This window comes from Eupeodes corollae, chromosome 3 (genome assembly GCF_945859685.1).
Source record: "Eupeodes corollae chromosome 3, idEupCoro1.1, whole genome shotgun sequence".
NCBI classification, from domain to species: domain Eukaryota; kingdom Metazoa; phylum Arthropoda; class Insecta; order Diptera; family Syrphidae; genus Eupeodes; species Eupeodes corollae.
Genome location: NC_079149.1, coordinates 41,118,268 through 41,139,276, shown reverse-complemented (window position 1 = coordinate 41,139,276; position 21,009 = coordinate 41,118,268). Strand labels below are relative to the sequence as shown.

Sequence of the window (21,009 nt, the reverse complement as noted above, 5' to 3'; positions counted from 1 at the left end):
TTTTCCCCTAGTGTCGCTGTTCTGCCCTATATGCTTCTTGGTCATTCAGCTCTTCTTCCTTTTTGTGTAAGCGGTTTTCACTGCATTGCTTAGCCTGTAATGCAGTCGTTACCTTTTCGAAGCTTATGTCATACATTGCCACTTATGTCTTCGTATTATAGTGTCTATAGGTCTATAGGTTTCTGACCTGTCCTTCTATGAAGGGCCAGAAAATCATTGGGGTGTTACGAAGACATCTATTTAAGGAGGTTTGCAGCTTTCTGGTTATGGCTGAAGTAAACTTTCAAGTGCTGCACCCATAAAGCACAAATTCGACATTTGTGCGAAACAGTCGTAGCTTTGTTCTTAAGCTGATAAAGTTATTCCTCCAAATTAAAGACAACATACCGAACGCTGCTTTTGCTTTGCCGATGTGGCAGATGACGTCTTGTTCGGTCCCGCTTTCGATGGAGACGATACTTCCAAGGTACTGAAAGCTCCACACTTTTTCCACTGATTGCGAGAAAATATTTATTTGAGAAGATGGTCGGGCTCCGAGGCTAATCATTTTTGTTTTGCCGTAATTAATTTTCAGCCCCACAACTTTTGCTTCCCTCTCCACACTTGTTGTTATTTGATGGAGATCCATGATCTTGAGAGAGTAAGTAAACATCGTTCGCGTAATCCAAGTGCTTTGAATAGGATGTCAAAGTTCATTGGATCCCTCCGCTACCTGAAAAAGCTGCGCGCAGTACATAACTTATCACCAGCAAAAACAATATTGGCGACAGAATACAGCCCTGTCCGGTTCTGCTACGGATTTCAAAATCATCTGACAACCTACCATCGTGCAGGAAGTGACACTTGGATCAATCAAATGTTGCTTTAATAATAGCAATTAGTTTTTCTGGGATGCTTCTCCGCCGTAAATTCCTCTCTAGTTTTCGCACTTTGCTAAATCTCCTTTTTTTGGGAGCTTGACGATAATTCCCTTCTTCCACTCATCGGGGAAGCTTTCGGTGGTCCAGGCTTCTTTTATGAGCGGATGAAGCAGTTCGCTTGATGACATTGGTGCTGATTGTAAAAGCTCTGCAGGAATTCTATCAAGTCCTACCGCTATGTTGTTCTTAAGTGCTTTAATTGCGGCAACGATCTCATATTCACTGGGAGGTGCGGTGCGGATTCCAGAAGGCACCGGCTGCACGTTGTTTGCAAACACTCAGTTAAAAACCGAGGAAAAGTGTTCTTTCCACCTTCTGATTTGCTCATCTGCCGAACTTATCACAGTACCGTCTACTTCTTTCACCAGGTGTTGCTTTGATCTGTGTGCACTGGTCAGCTCTTTGGTTATTCTGAAAACGGTCGCACCTATTTGCACACTGCGGTAAACCCCTCTCTTTTTCATGTGGTGCGAGGACTCCAGCTCGTTTCCTTCTTCATTTTGTGCAGTAGTTATTCGAGAACTTAACTGTTTCCGTTCGTTGATTCTTGTATTGTTTTTTCCTTCTCTCCGACCGACTTTTCTGTCAGCACCTGAAATGTAAACATTTTACACAGCATACCAATAGTGTTCGATGTCGTCATTTACTGTGCTGCCGATCCTTTAGTCTGGCGATGTTGAATTTGGGTGCTCGTGTTATTCTGTTGGATCTTCGAACTGTAGCTGTACGCAATCTTAGTATAGCTATCAATAAGTTGTGGTCATGGGCAAGTCCATGTCGGCGGCTCTTCTGTTTCGGACATCCAAGAGACTGCTTCTAAAGCGTCGGCTAATCGCGAAGTGGTTAATTTGCAATTGTCGATACCATGAACACCCATCAAATGCCCTAGCACGTTGTTGTTACTGCCAAGCTTAGCATTGAGGTCACCCATAACCAAAATAATATCTCCGCGGGGGTGTTGTTGTAAGCGGAACCTAGTTAACTGTAAAAGCATTCATCTCTTCACCATATGCGAGCTCTGTAAGGGCGTAACATTGTAATATGGTGACGGGTTGTACTCTACTCTAAAACCTAGTTTTGATAAGCCTTTCCTTAAGGGGCTCCCACGAAATAAGGCTTCTGATTGCCGATTTGTAAGGAATAACCCTACTCCAGCTTTTCGAGCGTTTCTTATATCATGACCAGAGTAAAAAAGTACAGTGTCACTTGTCGGTGACTTGTATTTGCCTGATCCCAACCATTGCACTTCGCTTAACCCTAAGATATCGACCCTGTACCTCATACATGCATAAATTCTCTCTCTAATTGGAGGAATCTGGCATTGTGCGTACCTTAACTTCCTGCCTCCAGAAGCGTCCTCACATTCCAGAAACCAATCTTTGTCCGGGTACAATAGCCAAAAGTCGTCAACGAGTTATCATTAATTATCTGAGGCGTAATTTCGGTTTTCTATAGCGGAATGGAGTTCAGTTACGAAGAGAGCTACTCTCCGTAACCTATCCTTTAGAGTCAGGAAAATTCGCCCTTACAATTTTAGCTAACTTATGTATATAGGGATACGGAAATCATTGCCCGGGGGCCACCACGAGGAGGTAAAGCAAGAACTTCAACATGGCAAGAAAGTTGAATTGCTGACCTAAACCAAGTTTTAGGCAAAAACCAACTACCCAGATCGAAAACTCGAAAATTTCAGGTTGGCCTAACACCTTAAAGGAAAAACGAAAAATTCTAAATGATTTTTTTTTTTTAAGTTTTATCAGCTTCTTTTGAATATGTATGACTTATTATGGAAGCCGGGGCATAACGGGCCCCTTAAGGATTTCTTGTTATAAAAACTGCAAAAATGTGTTTATTTTCTCCAAAACAATTTTATTAGATAGAAAATTGATAAATACGTTACACAAAAGAAAAATAAATAAAAAAAAATAATTCAGTACGTTAAATTAATTTTAGTAAATGATAGAATTTGCCCATTCTACCCCGGTACTGGGGCACAATGGACATATATGGGGCATGACGGGCGCAAAGCTAAACTGGGTTGCAACTGGAGCAAATGTGGCTAGATTCATCGTCAACATCATCCTCTCCAGCACAAGAACAATGTGCCCACTTACCACATGATCTGCAGGAAATCCATCCTTCTGTAGACTGGGAGTATAAATGCCCACAATAAAGACACTCTTCGTCCTCCTCGCTTTCTGAAGATTCTTCCTTCCTGGTAGTTTTCTTTTTTGTTGAGGCTTTTTTCTTTTTCATAACAAGAGGCTTGGACTTCGTGGACTCAGCCTCTAGCTGCGCCTTTTAAGGAGAGCTTGTAATTATTGCAGTCTTTCCCCTGCGCTTAGAAACTCTTTTTTTAACGGGTGCTTTGGGAACAGCTACAATATGAGATGGAGAAAACTTTTGGAATGAAGTTCATGACGTTGGTGCATCATTGTTTGTCAAATCGGGCTCTGGAGAGGATAACAGTGCACCCATTGGTATCGGATTAACAGAATGTGGTGTAGACATTGTGGACTGATTGGTTTCCGAAACGGGATTTGGGGACAACATCAGTGGATCGGCGGCGGTCGTTGATGAGCCTGGTGGTACCGAATATGGGTCGACATAAATTGTTTCATCTAAGAGTAGACGCTCTTCCCCATTTGGCATGTCTGTGGTTTGGCAAGGCAAGAAATCATGGTCTTCGAAAACATTTGAATTAACCGGCCATATTCCAGTCGTTTGAAAACCATTTATTGCGACTAACATTGTGGCTGCTCTTAAATATGCTCTACCGAACAACTGTCCTACCTGGTAATGTGTAACTGTTCTGCCAGGATGTTGTCTGAGCCATTTTTTTACTTCATCTCCATAGTAAGAACTCAAGGGCTTCATAAAAGTGACATCCAAGGGCTGTAACCGATGAGTGCAATGTGGTGGAAAACAAAGCATGACCACACCATTGGCTCTTGCTACATCTATCACTTCAAGGCTCTTAACGTGGCTTGCATGCCCATCTAACAGCAACAAAACGGGTTGATCTTTAGTTGCACTCGACCATTCAATGAATCGTTTCAACCACTTTAAAAACAAATCTTTTATGATCCATCCATTTTGGTTACACTCGCCCCAAGAATTAGGAGGTGTTCCATCCATTAGTTCGACCTTCATTCTTTTACGTGGGAAAATGAACATTGGTGGCATGTACGACCCATCAGCGCTCATACAAATTTCCACTGTGAGAAGCTGTCCTCGCTCCGATGAAGAAAGCGATCCTACCTGTTTTCTGCCTTTAGTTGCCAAAATTTTCCCAAGACTTTTTGCAACTGTTGTGATGCCCGTTTCGTCAACGTTGAAGATTCGATTTGACAAGAACCCATATTTCTTGATGCACTCCTCAAGAAGTTGAAAAAAATTGCGGACAGAGACACGGTTAAATCCCATAGCTCGAGCTGCAGATGTTGCTCCCGGTTTTCGTAATGAAACCGTTGCATTTCGTTTTAAAAAGTTCTGCGCCCAATCTTTTCCAGCCATGCGTATTTCAGCGTCAAAATTATTGGGTATTTCATTTTTTTCTGCTAGCTCATACGCCAGTTCTCGAAATTCCTTCAAAGAAAAGCCAAACAAGCGCCTTTCCATATCCTTTAGATATTCGCCCAATTCATTCTCTTGATGCACGTTAAATACAGGTTTAAAATTTCTCACTTTATTGACAACAAGTGGAAGGTCGGGATTTAGATTTGCTTTTTTTAAAAATCTTTGTAAGGTAGTTCGAGGAATTTTATAGTTCTGGGCAACTGCCTTACAACTCATTTTCTTTGATTTAACTTCTTGAATAGCTCGTCGCATATCATCTATGCTCCATTCTTGTCGGTTAGTTTTCTTAACGTAGTTGCGAACCATCTGAAACAATTGCAAATTGATACTAAAAGAATTATACAAACAAATAACATGTGCAAAACAGAAGGGGCATAATGGGCAACCATGTCCATTATGCCTCGTCCATTCTGCCCCATATCATATTCTACAAAAAATATGTAAAAAATTCTTTTCAATTTAACTCTAAAACGGAAATAATTTAATTAATACCAGCTTTATTTACTTACTTTTATATTAAAAGGTGAAAATCTAGTATAAAATAGATATTTGTTACAAAACAACACACTTTATTTCACTTGAAAATAACTTCAACTCAATGAAAAATCTTCTTTTAGCCAAAACACAGAACACGTGGCAATTTCGTTCAGAGATGGGTTTTCCCCGAATTGCCCCCGATGATTTAAGGAAGACATATTTAGTTTCGGAGTTGACACTTTACTCAACAGAGAAATAAAGAGGGGGCCCATTTTACCCCGGGTGCCTGTTATGCCCCGGGTTCCCCTATGTATAGAAGTTTAAAATTTGAAACCTCAAATATTAACTCAAATTTGTTTTGAATATCTGAAACAGTTAATAAAGGTCTATTAACTTTAAACATATTTTATTTTTGCAATGTATTCATTCTAACATATGGCAAAATTTGTATGAAAATCCAATAAACCTTTCTTTTTATTTAATAATTGATATCAAATTTTTAATATCTTTAAATGTCAAATCAGCTTACTACAAAAAATACAAGGTTATTGATAATAAAGACACCAATAATAGGAAGTTATCATTGCGGGTTGCATCCCTGCTGCTGTTTTTTAATAAACATCATTGTCTTTTTAAACCCTTCGCTGTTCATATTTCATTCCAAAATTGTTTGTATTGTCTTGAATGCAAAAATATTTGTTTTCCATATAATTATTGAGAGCTTTGATAGTACCCAAAAATGTTTAAGTAAAATGTTCTCACATATGTACATTTATATGGTTTCTAAAGCGTTTTCCACATTGAAAAATCCTTGAATCGTAGAGCAAATACGTGTTGTCAAGCTATGCGTTATTATAAATATTTAACCAAACAAAACAAATATTCTGCTCTTTTATTTCAATAAAACGGAAAACTTTTAATCCAACGACACTGCATAAATATTAATTTTCCACAAAACAATCATAACGTCATGAAGTATTTGCCATTAAAATATTCATTTGAGTTCTCGGGGGTTGCGTTCGATGCATTCTCAAAAAATCACTTTTAAAATTTCATTTAACGTGAACAAAAAGAAATTAAAAAAAACAACAGTATATGTATGTATGTATTAAAAATATCAATTTTAATAATATATTTTATATATAGTTCATTTATATTAAATTGTTGAATTTAATTCGAATTGACCTTAATAACAAAAATTAAATTTTTAATGCTGCTTTAACAACGCGTTCTTCGCTTGGTAGGATTTTGGTTTTGTGATTTCCCAAAGGGACTCGTATGTACGTACATTCTCATTCGCATTCCCATTCGCAGATCACAAAACCTGGAGGATATCATATACCGCAATGAGTTCGCGAATAAAGTACATACAAAACGTCCACAAATGCAAACACAATACAAGGTAGACCATTGTGTTGTGTCATGATTGATTTTACGTGTCAATTGCCTTTGGAAATGTGTTCTTCGCGAGAAGCATTCAAAAGGATACCCAACGAACATGAACATTAAATCGAGTCTGAAAATACAACTTGTCCTTTACATGCATCGTCGCTCGGTTTTGTCCTTGTCGTCGTTTCCCTTTTTTATAACCTGTGGATTTAGTGACCAACAACATGTTTACAATTCGAATTGCAAAGCTCAGTTTCAAATCAATAAGAGAATGATTTCTAATTTTTTTTAAGTCGCAAAGGACTTCTTTTCTTGTGGTTATAGAATCACAGATTTGTTTAAAGACTTTTTTTCGTTTTGTTTGCTGGTATTGTAAATAGAAACAACATATTTTAGATCAAAATATTTGAAATAAAACTCCTTGCGAAAAGCCAAAAATTACTTACTAATATGTTTTGACTTAAATGTATTCCCAATCCCAATGTAAGTAAGTAAGTAATTCATTTATTAACAGTTCTAAAAATAAAAACATAAATAAAAAGTCAGCTCGACTAGCAACTTACATTTTTTTTTTTACACTGGTCAACTTTGTTTTAAATTTTGGTTTTAATTATATATTGATTTTACATATGTACATACATATATGTATCTACTAGTTTAATAATTTTTTCTCATAATCAGTTTTCTAAATCAGCAATTTTCATTTAGATAGTTGACAAGATTTGTCCAAACTGGTCCTTTCAATATCAGAATTGTCTCTTGTAGAGTGAGAGAGAATTTTTTAAAATATGACAATCTTTTATTTTTAAAAATTGGACATACGCTTATAAAATGGAAGCAATATTCTTTGAATTTATTATTGCAGAGTGTACAGAACTGGTTGAAACTCAAATTGTATAGTCAACCGTTGAAACATAAAACTTCGCATCTAGCTTTGAAAATTAAAGAAATATCTTTGTATTTTAAAGGTTCATTAAAATAGTAATTGGTACTCAGATTAAATTGTAACTGGCTATATAATATTCGATGATTCCGAACAGAGTCTTAATTTAGCTGGATAATTTTATAAATTTGTTCTTTAACATCAAAAATGTAACTTGTGTCAATTTGCATATCTTCACCAAATGAAGTTGCAATTCGGTTCTATTTGTCACACCAGTCTTTGTTCTTTGTTTCGTAAAGCAGCATCATTTTGCCCAGTCGTTCATCTGGAAACCCCAAGACTTTAATAAAATAATCCTAACTAAATGCAAAATAATTCCTAGCATCCATTTTAACAAAATTCAACACAAACAATTGTTTTTGGTTTACTAATTAAAAAAATATTTCAAATAAAAACAATTTGCAAAACAAGATGGATTTTATTCAAAATAAATTATCCTCTTTTCACTTTAAAAACAAATTGGTGTGGTTTTATTAAATTAAAAATGTTATAAATTAATAAATAATAATATTAATTGACACAACAGTCCGATGAGCACTAGGGCCTAGTGACTTACAACTCTAAACCATTTTTGTGTGTGAGTTTTTTTTATTAGGAATGGAGGAGGCCTATAGTTCCTAAGTCGAAACCGAACGGCTAATTTCTAAAATATATTTTCATGACAACAGTTACTCTTAGATAATCTATTAACTCCTCGCAAGAAGCAGAACCCGTAAAATAAACTAAAGATAGCAGGGATTGAACCCAAGACCTCTGGCATGACAGTTCTACTCAGCAACCATCGCACCATGGGTCCTACTTTTATTAAAATTAAAAAAGAACAGTTGGTAAAAACACTTTTATTAATGGGTTTGATTTGTCGAATTCAAAAATTTAACATTTTAAGGTCCCTAGATTATTAATAATACATTTTTAGAGATATTATTTTGTGTGCGTTTGTACTTACATCTGCTTGCAATGAAATAGTAGTGATTTTTCAAGTACATTCAATTTGAAAAAAATGTGTTGCGTTTAATTCATTTCATTTTTTTTATTTTCATTTTTTGTTTAAAGATTAAACTGGGTGACATTTCTAAATAATACTTTAATGTCAATATAGAAATATTTAGGAAAGGTACAATATCATCTGATTTAAGGGAGCAAAAACATACATACATACATTAGTTTCATAGAAAAAAGTGATGAAAACAAGAAATAAATAAAATATTTGATTAAGTAAGTTAGTAATATTTTGTTGTGAATCTTTTATTGTTATGACGAAAGCCGTGGCGTTACATGAAGTCTTCAAGAAGTGGCATTGTTTTTAGGGCGTTTTCTTTCATAATTTTTCAACTACGACCCATAACTCATTGATATTTCCCGTTTCATCTTCCAATCCTTCTCTTCTATATCTACTCACAGACTCTCCATTAATTTAAGGTCGATAGACTGAGAAATCCGCTCCATAAAGTCATTGTTCCATTCTCGAAACTATTACTTTGGTTTTCTATTTGTGTATTTTGAGTCCTTATTTTATAGGAATACCAATATTTGAGTGGCATCTTACGGCCTGTGTATCGACGCATAATGTTTTGCAGTTTTTTTACATTTAAATGTTGATCCATGATATTTTCGAGATAAGGTATAGGACCAGCTCCATAATAGCTCCTTATCATAGTACTGCAATCGCCATTCTAAGTTGTGTAACGAGAGTTAAACTCTTATTAACTTTTTACCATGACCTCTTTTCTCTAATTAAAATAAAGACAATGTTTATGAGATTGAAAAATAAAATAAAATAAATTAAACACAACACATTTTATTAAAAATTTAATATTCTTGAAAAATCACTGCAATTTTATTGCACGCAGTTATATGTCCATACGTAAGGAATACCAATTTTAGCCGTTCATAATTCAAAAACCAATAGAGATATCCACTTCAAATCATTTCTTTTTTACAGATAATAATATTGAAAGATGTTAAAAGAACTTAAAAAAAAACGGAATTTGTTTTTTTTTTTTAACTATAGCTATATAAAACAAATCCATCCATTTTTAATCTAAAAAAATGATAATCTCACAAACGAAAAAGTACTAATTTCAATTAAATTTTGTATTATATATTTTTTTACAACGAATATTTAACGGACAAAAAATGATAATTCTTTGCAATGTAAAATTAAGTTTTTGAATTTTGGCAAAATGTTAAGAAAATCAAAGTAACTAGTTTTTATAAAAAATAAACACCAAGAAAACTTGCCTTCAAACTAATCTAAAAATGAAAAAGAGGCTGGGATGCGACCCACACTGATAAATTCAAATCCTGTCTGTTGATTTGTCTTTCTTAAAAGATTTGTGGTTTTCGTGTTTTATTAAAAAAGTTATCGGTTAAATTATTCTAAACAAATTTAAAATTACCAACAATATTTTGCATATGATAAAAGAGTTGATTACAAAATCTATTTTGGTTAACTAGTTTTTAATTTTTTATTTATTATTATTAATTTTTACCAATTACCATTTCTTAAAAGTTTTTATTTCTAATATAAACAAACAAAATTTGATGAATGAAATTAATTTGAAGCCAATGAACCGAACACCGATTTTTAACAATTTTGCGTACTATTTTTTGTAGATTGTTTTATGTGAAAAACGGAGTATTGGATTTTTATAAATAAAATACTGAACGTCGAAAACAATATTTTCTTATAAAATACAATTATTTTGAAGCGTATATCTTAAATTTTTGAAAAGATATTTAAGTTGAAAATCAATTTTTAAGAACTTTTATTAATTTTCGTATTTATTAATTTTCTGTTAAAAAACTGTCAATTCGATTTTTCTCAAAATTGTACCTAATAATCGTTATTCTTCGTTTCAAAACATTGTTTTGGAGAAAAAATCATTCTTATTGGTAAAAATTTCGATGTGACAAATTTGTTGTTAAGTTTTTTTGATTTATAAAAATATCGTTACTTGAATTTTTTTTTTTCTAAAAATAAACTTGTTTGGTATCGCGTTTCAATTTATACTATAAAATTTAATTTAAGTCTCTAGCATTATTGGTTCGTGATATATTTAGAGTTAACCAAAATGTTCAACTTTTTCTAAACTGCTTTGGTAAAAAAAAACAACGCACCCAAGTTTTTTGAGAGCCCTTTCTGAGCATTTTTCTGCATTATTATCTGTATAACAAGATTTATTTGAAGTCGATATCTTTTTTGGTTCTTAAGCTATGGACGTACGAACATACGTACGGTTTTTAAAGAACCGGAAAAAATATTGCTTCACCTTAAATATTCAAGAAAAATCCTACTAAAATTTTACGAACATTTTGAAAAAAATTAAAGATATTGCCTTCAAACTAATCTAAAAAATGAAAAAACATAATTTTCAATATTTGGTAAATTTTTTAGAAAAAATTTAGTTACAGAAAAATCGACAGGCAAGCACAAATGTAAAATTATCAGTGTGGGTCACATTCAGCCCCTTTTTAAATAAAGTTTATTTATTTATAATGTGAACAGGTTTTTACATTAGAGTTATTTGTTATAAATTCTCGAAATATTTGTACCAGTTTTATTTTATCTTCAAATGATAATCATTCTCGAAGTCTTAGGGAAAGCATTACATTGATTTAATAAAGAAATATTAAGATTTATATAGCCACATAAATCCATGCAAAATAAATCTGCTTAAATTTAATCAGTTTAAAATATTTGTATGTACAAAAATTACGTTAAATGTCAGTTAACTGAAAATACACAGTAAAAAAAATAACCTGAAATGGTTCTGAGGAAATTGTACCAGCTAAAGGTTTTAGATATTCGAGCTCTTTTCAGGTTATAGTTTTGCAAAATTTGTCTCAAAAACATACAAAAGACAGACGATGATTTTCATTTTTAAAGAAGGTTCTTGAAAATATATACAATTTTATAGTGTTTGACCAAACTTCGAAAATTTTTAGAAATTGAAATTGACTTTGAACACTTTTGGAAATATTATAACTATGGAATATATATCTATTTTTAAAAATGGTGTATCTTTGTGAAAAATGAAGAACAATCTTTCAATCCTTCTACTACTTTCTAACAGATAATAACAATGAACAAAAATGTCTTATGATATTGTTTTATTTATTTGTTTTAGTGTGAAAAAGTGTTATAAATATAAAAGAAATTTCAACTAAATAAATGTATATTTTAATATTTTTTTTCATGAATATTGTTGTAAGTATAAAGTAGATAATATTATGGTTTATTTTTCTATTTAAATTTATCAATATAAAACTACAAATTTTCAGTTTAATCAAAATTTTCAATTGGATTTAAATGGATATAAAAAAATTTAAAATAAGTTTAATAAAATAAAATATTATAAGAGTACATACATATAATTATACATGAAATAATAATTAGAATTTGAATGATTTGATTATTATTCACGATGAGCTTGTATGTTTTTTCTTCTTCTTCTTCTTCTCCATATATTCTCCTCCTACCCGGCTCCAGCTATTGTCTGGTTCGATTGTAGCACCTGGATTTCTTGGCGCAATAAATATGAACACAAGATCTTCCCATAACTCTCGAAATACTGGCTTACAAGGTGGCTTGCACCGTTCAGCAAGTTACGGTAGAATCGATCCAATGAATCGATATCCCGGAAATGCAAATCACAATGTAAACTGGTTTGATATAAAAATTATAGCAAAACAAAAAAAAAAAAAACGAATCAAAGTTGATGTTGTGTATATCAAATTAATGATAAATCTATGTTATTGATTGGAAAACCAGAAGTTCTATTTAAAAAAAAAAAACGAAAAAACAAAATCTAGTATGCATGTATCATTAGTGTGTGTACTCTTGTATACTGCTTTTATTATAACTTTTTTTATTTCTACCAATTGGATTATTAAATTTTGTTATTATTTGCTTTTTAATTTGATGAATCGAAAACTAGCAATATAAATATTCTAATAAAATAATTAGTCGTTAAAATTTTTAGGTGATCTGCATGAGAATTCGATGTACCCCTAACTTTAAATTGAAACCCTCTTCTTATTTATGTCTCTCTCTCTCTCTCTCCTTCTTCTTCTTTCTCTGTCTGTCCCCTCAACCTCTCTTATCTGAATCTTATTTCTTATTTTAAGTCCAAATTTTATAGATATTTTTTTTATTTATTGCTCTTATCCTTAATTTTTTGTCAGATGTGTACATTTATAGTGTTGGTATAAAATAATACATTTTTATTCCAGCTAATAACTATTTAAGTTCGAAACTATATTTATTCCGATTGAATCCTTTTTTGGAATGAGACTGGTGAATATGGTGTACAAAATGTTTCCATAATATAAGTTTTAAATGTCTTGTTTAAAATTTCTGCAAGTCTTAAAATATATGTTTACCACCTCAACTCTATAAAGTGAGGTGTTAACTGTCAAAAGCTTTTAGTTAAATATCTCTTAAAGGTATAGTTATACAAAATCTCCCCCATTTCTACTACAGGTCGTCATTTTCCTAGTACTTTGAACTTGATTATGAAAAGTACACAAAGTTCTATCATGTTCTTGGATTTTTGTCAATTCTTAAAAAATAAATTTCTAGGAATATTTCATTAGAATCCATGGTTTATGGTTTCGTATGGAAAAAAAATTGTGTTGAAGTTAAATTTAATCAAATATTACAATAATGAAATCTTTTCGATCCTTGGACAAGCTGTGTACTAAGGTCAGGATTGACATGACTTTCTTCCTTGGAAATTTTGTTATACATATATTTTTATTATTATTCTCATAAATTTATAGATTCATACTAATGATTTTTTTGAAAACTTTTATCAATTATAGAAATTTGCTTAAATATTTGTTTATATTTTCTTACGAAATTTAATCCAGTGATATTATTAATAGATAATTAAAAAAGAATGTTCAAGGACGGGACAATATAAAAGAACCGCTTTAAGAATGATGGCTATTTATTTATAAGTGCTATTTCTTGTTTTTATGTTATATTTATAGTAGTGTTAGCTAAAAAATATTTAACTAAGGTCTTCATTTTTCTTTTTTAATATTTCAGAATGCATAAGGTCAATATTTAAAGATATGAATCATCTGCTTAATAGGTATATTTTAATCGCTTTCTTAAAACGTCTTAGTTATGATATTTCGTGACAACAAAAAATAGATCAAAGAAACCTTCATATGGAAAATGCATCTAATTTAGAGTTTTAAAACAAATGTGGTTCGATTCTAAAATTGAAATTAAAGGTTTTTATCTTTATTGCAGTGCCCTATATAAATAACATTATGCGTAAATTAATATAACACTTTTTAAATGGCTTCTGCAGTTTCGCTGAATAGCACGCATTCGAAAGTATACCATAGCATCGATTATGTTGTCTTTGAGGGCGACCGACGCGTCGTTGGTTTTCGGATATTTGCATACACCTGCGACTTAAGAAAGCCCAACAAGAAAAAGTTAATTTACGTCCAATTCACTAGACACTTTGGCTTCCTCCCCTTTCATCCAAAATATGGTCATCATTGCTAAAAATGGTTTTTCGATCAAAATTGGTCCAAGATGCAATTAGAGTTCATCCGGTGCTGCGATCGTTTGGTTTCAGATCTTGGTCAGTTATCCAGGTTCTTGTGAGTGACGCGGAGTTGACTTCCTCGGATTCTTCCGAAAAGCGGTGATTTTTTCAGCAGTTTTGCGTGTTGTTGGCTGATTTTTCACTGGGCCGTGTACTCAAATTTGTCCACCAAACGTTTACTAGACTTGGAAGGACTTCTACTCGTATGTTGTCAATAAAATTCCGCAACGTGCATTTCTAGAAAACAAACATTTTTATAGTAAAGTTGTATGATTTCCACATGTTGCTGGAAGTTGTAAGTTGTCATAGTGATTTGTCTTTAGGGACTGATTAAAAAAAATATATTTTGACAGAAAGTAAAAGAAAAAATATGGCCGCCACAAGTTGTCAAAGTCAACCCGTCCCCATTAGAAACCCCTTTAAAAGTATCTTGAAATATCAGAAATTCATAAAACAGCTAAAGACAAAGTAAAAGCTAAGATAGTTTAAAATTTTCTAAATCTCTTTCATATTAAGTGCAAAGTAAAATAACTTAGAATTGTTAAAAATATTTTGTAAGTAAGTTTATGCAACTGAATTTTCTATCATAAATTAAGACCACTCCATATTTCCAATTTGTGTTTAAAAATTTAAAATTCCATATTTTTTAAATTAAATAAGTTAAATATCAAATCGATTTTAATAAGTTACGAAGTTAGGTTTTTAATATTACTGCACTAACGATTTTAACATCTTTTTTCATGTATGTATGTTTCTCTAAGGTCAAGACTTGTGGTTCTTTAAGTTCGTACTTAAAATCAATTGACTCAAAGACTCAAACTCAACTAAAGTCTCTTAGATTTGTAAGGTCCTTAAAAGCATTTGAAAGTCAATATTCAATGTCAGTAAGTACTTTGACCGTAGTCTTTTAAAATAAGTCAATTGACTTTTAAAAATAAAATGTTTAACTTTATCTTGACTTATTTCTAATTTCAAAATACTTTAAAAACAAAACAAAATATCAGATTTCCAATACAGTCACTTTCTTACTAAACGTCGAAATTTAGCTTGACTCTTTTAAAATAACTTCGCATTTACTTATTTTAAAAATCTCTACAGCAATTTTTATACTTTTTTTGTAATTAAAATTTCTATTTTATTTTAAAAAAATATTTAAAATAAACAAGTCAGTTTTAAAATTACTTAATTATATATACCAAAAAATAAAAATGAATTGACTTTATTAAATAAAACAAAATTCAATATAAAAACTCCAATTTTAATAAATAATGAGATAAACAAATTTTCTATAAAGCAAACATTTTTTGGTTACCATTAGAAAAATTATTTGAAAACATTCTAAAGAAAAAAACCAAAAAGCATACCTTCGAATTAAATTACGCTCTACATAAAATTGAAAACAATACAAAAATGTAATTTGCAACTGTTTTTCAATTTTATAACATTAATTCAATTATTGTTTTGTTTTTTTTTTTTGTAAATGAAATGTATCATGGATCATGGTCATATGTATTTTGTGGTTCGTCACATTATACAAATTAAATAGTTTATGAAATTAAATTTTTCAATCCTATGTCTGACCAATATTTAATCCGCACAAATTATTTTATCTGATTGAATAAAATTAAATATAGTCACATAGGTAATTGTTGGTATGACTATGACTGTACTCGTATGAACGCAATATATAGGTAATTTTATCATGCGTGTATCAACCAGTGTCCACTATTTAACCCATTTAACCTCATTTAACATTGACCAACCACCATTAAATTGTATCAGATTCAGATTTGATTCATTTTACTTTTAAAAGGTTTTTTCATTTTAATTTTAATTATATAATAATAATTGGTTTAATATTATTTTTGATCCTTATTGGGGACTATAAAGTTCCAGAAAAAAAGGATTCTCAGGAGAAAGTATATTTATATTATTTCTATACCATAGAAAAAAAAAAACAGGAAAATTTATGAATGTTTTGAGAAATAAAATACCCAATGGCTAATTCAATATTTTCTCAGAAACCTTATCTATGAAAATAGGTTTTAAAAGAGCATATAACCAATAAGTAGGTACACTCAACTCAATATATTGAAGATACAAATCGAATCGAATCGAAAGATTGGAAGACCTTTTTATTGATTTTTTTCATCTTTTTTAACTACATTTTTTTGTGGAAAGGATTGGAATTTCACATCCATAATGCTTACTTATACTCGTACGAAAAGTAAAAAGGATATCCCAAGACATGAAATTCAATAAATGTTAACCTATATCTTAATAAACTACAAACTTTTGTTGTTTTCAATTATATACGATTCATATACACCTATGGCCAAAATAATAGAAACAAAACTTAAATTTTGGCACCTGCGAGTGGTAAAAAATCTAAAGATTTTGGAATGTTTCTTAATTAATGGAAAAATAGAAACACTTGATTAACATTTCAAAAAATATAAATTAATTAAAAAGGATGTTTCTTTTAGGCGTGTGATTTTGAGGATGAAACAAAAGGCATACAATTTTATGTTATTACCAAGCTTGAATTATGTTTTAAAAATGATTTAGGGCAAGTGACCGTGGCTGGTTAGGAGCAATTTCAGCCCAAGATTTCCCACTTTGGGTTCGTTTTCAGCAGCAACAAAACAATGCCGAATATTCTCTTCAAGGCTCTACTTATCTGTGTAAGCACGTCTTAAAAAACACGTGTTATTCTGTAATAAATTCTAATTGATGTTTAGTTGAGAACAACGTTTATTTTTTGGGGAATATATTTAAAGCCAACTTATTTGTGTGAGGTATAAAGTGCGTAAATGCATTCTAAACTTCTAAACATAGCCATTTATGCTTTTCGCCAATGGTCTTTTGATTGAATCCATGTCAAAAATTTGAAAACAAAAATGGTAAACTTTAATTTTGGATATTAGTTTTATAAGCTAGTGGCAAAACGATTCTAACATTGGGTGACATAGAGATATTTTTCAATCCTTTCCAAATAAATTATGTAATTTTTGTTTCAAAACATAAAAATGCATTTCACCTTTTTTTTTTGCATTTACATTTGTACAAATTGAATCCGTTTTCATTTACATAAGTCTGATATTTTTTTAAAATGAACATCTTATGTAGCTAGCTAGCCTCCTGACAAATTCAAGTCAGAGTTGAGACAAAATGATTACAAAAATATTTAATTGCAATTTTAATTACTTTAAATTGTAAATTATAATTACTACTTACATGTAATTAAAAATCATCAAATACTTGCACTTTAATTTCATAAATGTAATTGATACCAACAGTTGTTGTAAAAACAGTAGTAATGATTACTTTTTCCATTAAGCATTAGACAAAAAGTAAAAATATTATTTTCGTCATAAGGAAATCAATTACCTTGTCTGTAATTAAAAACTGCTTGTCCTTTATAACTTGAATCAACCCATTATAATATTTGATTAAATGTTATTAATAAGTGTAGTTTTTCTCAATTACAATTACATTTAATGGAAAAATGGTCAACTACTAGTAACTTGTAACTAATACGCATTTGGAATTAATTACGACAGATAAAAATCATTTCAAAGTTCTGCATATAAAGGGTGATTTTTTTTAAAGCTACAGGAAAGTTTTTCTCTTAAAAAACACATGAAATTCAGAAAAATTCATGGAATATTTATTCAAATCGATAGTACGGTCCATATAATTTAATGTTTGAAGATTATTTCATTCAAATGTTGAACTTGACTGCGCCTCAAATGGTTCATCCACTTAGTCTAATTTTGGTACACTCCTTCCAACATTTCCAACATAGCCCCACAAAAAATAGTCTAAAGACTTTAAATCGCATGATCTAGGCGGCTGGCGGCTCATTGACCGGTGCCGAACGTGAAATAAAATGTTCAGCCAACTCGCCTCTCAATAAGTCCATTGTTGTGAGTGCTGCTGACATGTGGCACCGTCTTGTTAAACCACATGCCATGCAAGTTAAGCTCTTGCATTTTGGGCAAAATAATTTGGATATCATCTCACGGTAGCGGTCACCATTCACAGTAACGTTACGATGCGCATCATCTTTGAAGAAGTACGGTCCAATGATGTCACCAGCCCATAAACCGCAACAAACTGAGACTTTTTGTGTATGTATTACGAGCTCTTTTTCGCAAAATTTTCCATGTTGTTGGGTAACAGTACAGACAGAGGCCCCATTGCTGCGAACGGAGTCGAATCGATAATTGATAGTCATCATTAACACTATCCGATACAGCTGCGATATTTTCTTCAGTTCGCACTCTACGTAGGCGTGTTGGTGGTTTAATATCCAACAATGTAAATTTGGTGCGAAATTTAGTCACAATAGCCCGTGTAGCCGCTTCAGTTGGTCGATTAAACTGCCCATAAAATGGAAGAAGCGCGTGATGAACTTTCTTAACAGAGCACGCATCTTGGTAATACAATTCAATAATTTGCACGCTTTGTTAGTTTGTATGACGATTTATGGTTAAATTATAGACCAAACTGAACGTTTTTGGCAGTAAAACAAAACACAAAACGTGCGTCAGCTCTTTGAACCAGTTTTGCCAAAAAGATAATAGCTAAAAAATCACCCTTTATATCAAAGTATCAGTGTAGAGTGTTGATGCCATAAATGGATGAATTTTGATTTTTGTTGTTCTGTTTTTAAATTCGTTTTAAACTGATATCCTTGGGATTCTTCGAATTTTGTTCGTTTGTATGAAAATTAGTCACATTATCTTGTAGGGATCTCTCTATTATGCAAGTCTTGAAGGACTTCAAGCTGTCTTCTACTGCGATGTAGCATATTCAAAGAAACCTTAGATATCTCGAATTCAATTAAAAAAATCAATTCATTGTGTTCCTATTATTTTGAGCAACTCAACTGAAATCTCTATTATTTATTTAAGTGCATTGTATGGCAAACATTGTTTGTATCCTCATTAAATTCTTAATATAATAATTTGACAACATTTTAAATGAATAATTTAATAAATAAATAACCCTTTCATGTGACGTGTTAACTTTACTCAAGTGTCAAAAATACATAAGGACTCAAAATTATGGAATGTTCCTATTATTTTGACCATAGCTATGTGTACAGTGAAACCTATAGCTGGGATAGTGCATGGTTTATTTTTTTTATTATCTATAGTATCTATGTGTGTGTATCAAAATAATATAACCACCTACTCTTTCTCTTTTGAAACTACTCAATTATATGATAAATAAAATAAAATAAAATTGCCAGATCGAATTGAATGTCCTTGAATAAAATTCAATTTAAACTGACATTATTTTATTTTTTTTCTGTGTTATTTATATCAAATACGAGGCATCCTTGCTCTTTATGGAACAGCCATTGAACGTGGCCGTGTCGTCGTCATTCGTCCTTTTCTTTATTTATGTCTGACTTATGATATTTCTTTTCCCATCATTGACAGGTCTACTATCAGCCTTACTTCATGTTATATGGTGAGGTTTTCGCCGATGATATTGACCCGCCGTGTGGAGAGGATCCTCGTCAGCCGGCATGTGTTACAGGTATGACATATTTATTTGCATTTTATTCCCGTGTCAATTATTGTCACTTTTTCTCACACATGTGTTTTTTTTAAATGACAACGATGAAGATGACAGAGAAACGTCCACACATTAAACAATTATTTATTTTATATGAATGCGGAGCATAAGTTTTTAATTATTATAAATATTAATGTTTTTTTTATTATCCTTAAAGGACACTGGGTGACACCGATAACTATGGCAATGTACCTTTTAATTGCCAACATTTTGCTCATCAATTTACTTATAGCTGTGTTCAATAATATCTTCAACGAAGTCAACTCCGTCTCGCATCAGGTAGGTTAATATTTTCTCGTATATATCCTTATTTTTGGATTTATATTATATTATAAAAATATATTATGTGCTTGTTTCTTTTAACGTGTTATTATTTATATCTTTTTAATATGTAGGTTTGGATGTTTCAAAGATTCACCGTCGTTATGGAATATCAACAGAAACCTGTGCTGCCGCCCCCGTTTATAGCATTTTGTCATTTTTATTCGCTCCTTAAATATTGTATACGTAAGGCGAAAGGTATGTTCATATATTTTTGTTGTTGTTAATTCTATGAATAACAGTATCTAAGTAAGGACACACAATTTGTGCTTAAAATTTGATATACTTATATATATTAAAGAGGCACACATAAACAAAAAATGATTTAATATATAAACCTATTAATACTCTTCTCTTGTCAGGTCTCGAAGTACAAAGGGATAATGGATTGAAATTATTTCTTGAAAAGGACGATCTGGAACGTCTTTATGATTTCGAGGAAGAATGTGTCGAAGGATTTTTCCACGAACAAGAAATTATACTTAATCAGTCGACAGATGAACGTGTCAAGTATACAACGGATCGAGTTGAAACAATGTCGCAAAAAATAGAAGATATTAATCAAAAGGAAAATCTGCAAACTGTCACTGTTCAGGTAAGGGTTTGACATTGATTTAGATTGCAAATTTTGATTAGGTATAGGTATCTTTATAATTTTTTTTTTGTTGCCGTAATTTTGATGATATGAAATTTCTTCTTTGGGGTTATTTAATACCTCCTTTCGAATATAATGACATACTTTCTTATGGCATCCCTTTTTCTATATATATACTTTTTTTGTGGTTTTTGTACAGTCATAATATAAGCCTTAGAAAGCATAGGTACACATTCTTTATTGAAAAACTTAGTTAAAATCAAAATGGTTAACTGATTATGACAAATGAGTCAAGTCCAATAACAAAAGAAGTTCTTTTTGAGAAGAAAGCATTTGCACCCCAGTTCATGTATGTGGAGAGATTTTTTTCCATTTTTCGGAATGATATTTCAAAATTTAAATTTATGTATTAATAAGTATATAGAAACCCTTCATCAATTATTTTGTGAAAAAGGTAAAAAAAGGATTATTAATGAAATTGTGTTATAATTCTAAGAGTTCACTCGCGAGAACTACTTATCTTCAACTCAACAATAGAAAATTAATTATAGTGAATTTTGTAAAGGAAAAAGTCTGATGGAGCTTTTGTCATGTTGGACGGGAATTTTTCTTGCGCTGTTT

At 31.5% G+C, this 21,009-nt stretch overlaps 1 protein-coding gene across 15 annotated transcripts in view; it reads left to right on the top strand.

The window, feature by feature from the left end:
• LOC129952541 (transient receptor potential cation channel trpm) overlaps nt 1-21,009 on the top strand; it is a 329,137-nt gene that overhangs the window by 290,585 nt on the left and 17,543 nt on the right. For all 15 annotated transcript variants that reach the window (XM_056065169.1, XM_056065171.1, XM_056065174.1 and 12 more), the window contains 4 exons: nt 19,334-19,433; nt 19,630-19,751; nt 19,868-19,991; nt 20,156-20,388. In XM_056065169.1, coding sequence (XP_055921144.1) covers nt 19,334-19,433; nt 19,630-19,751; nt 19,868-19,991; nt 20,156-20,388 — 579 coding nt within the window. The remainder of the gene's footprint in view (nt 1-19,333; nt 19,434-19,629; nt 19,752-19,867; nt 19,992-20,155; nt 20,389-21,009) is intronic.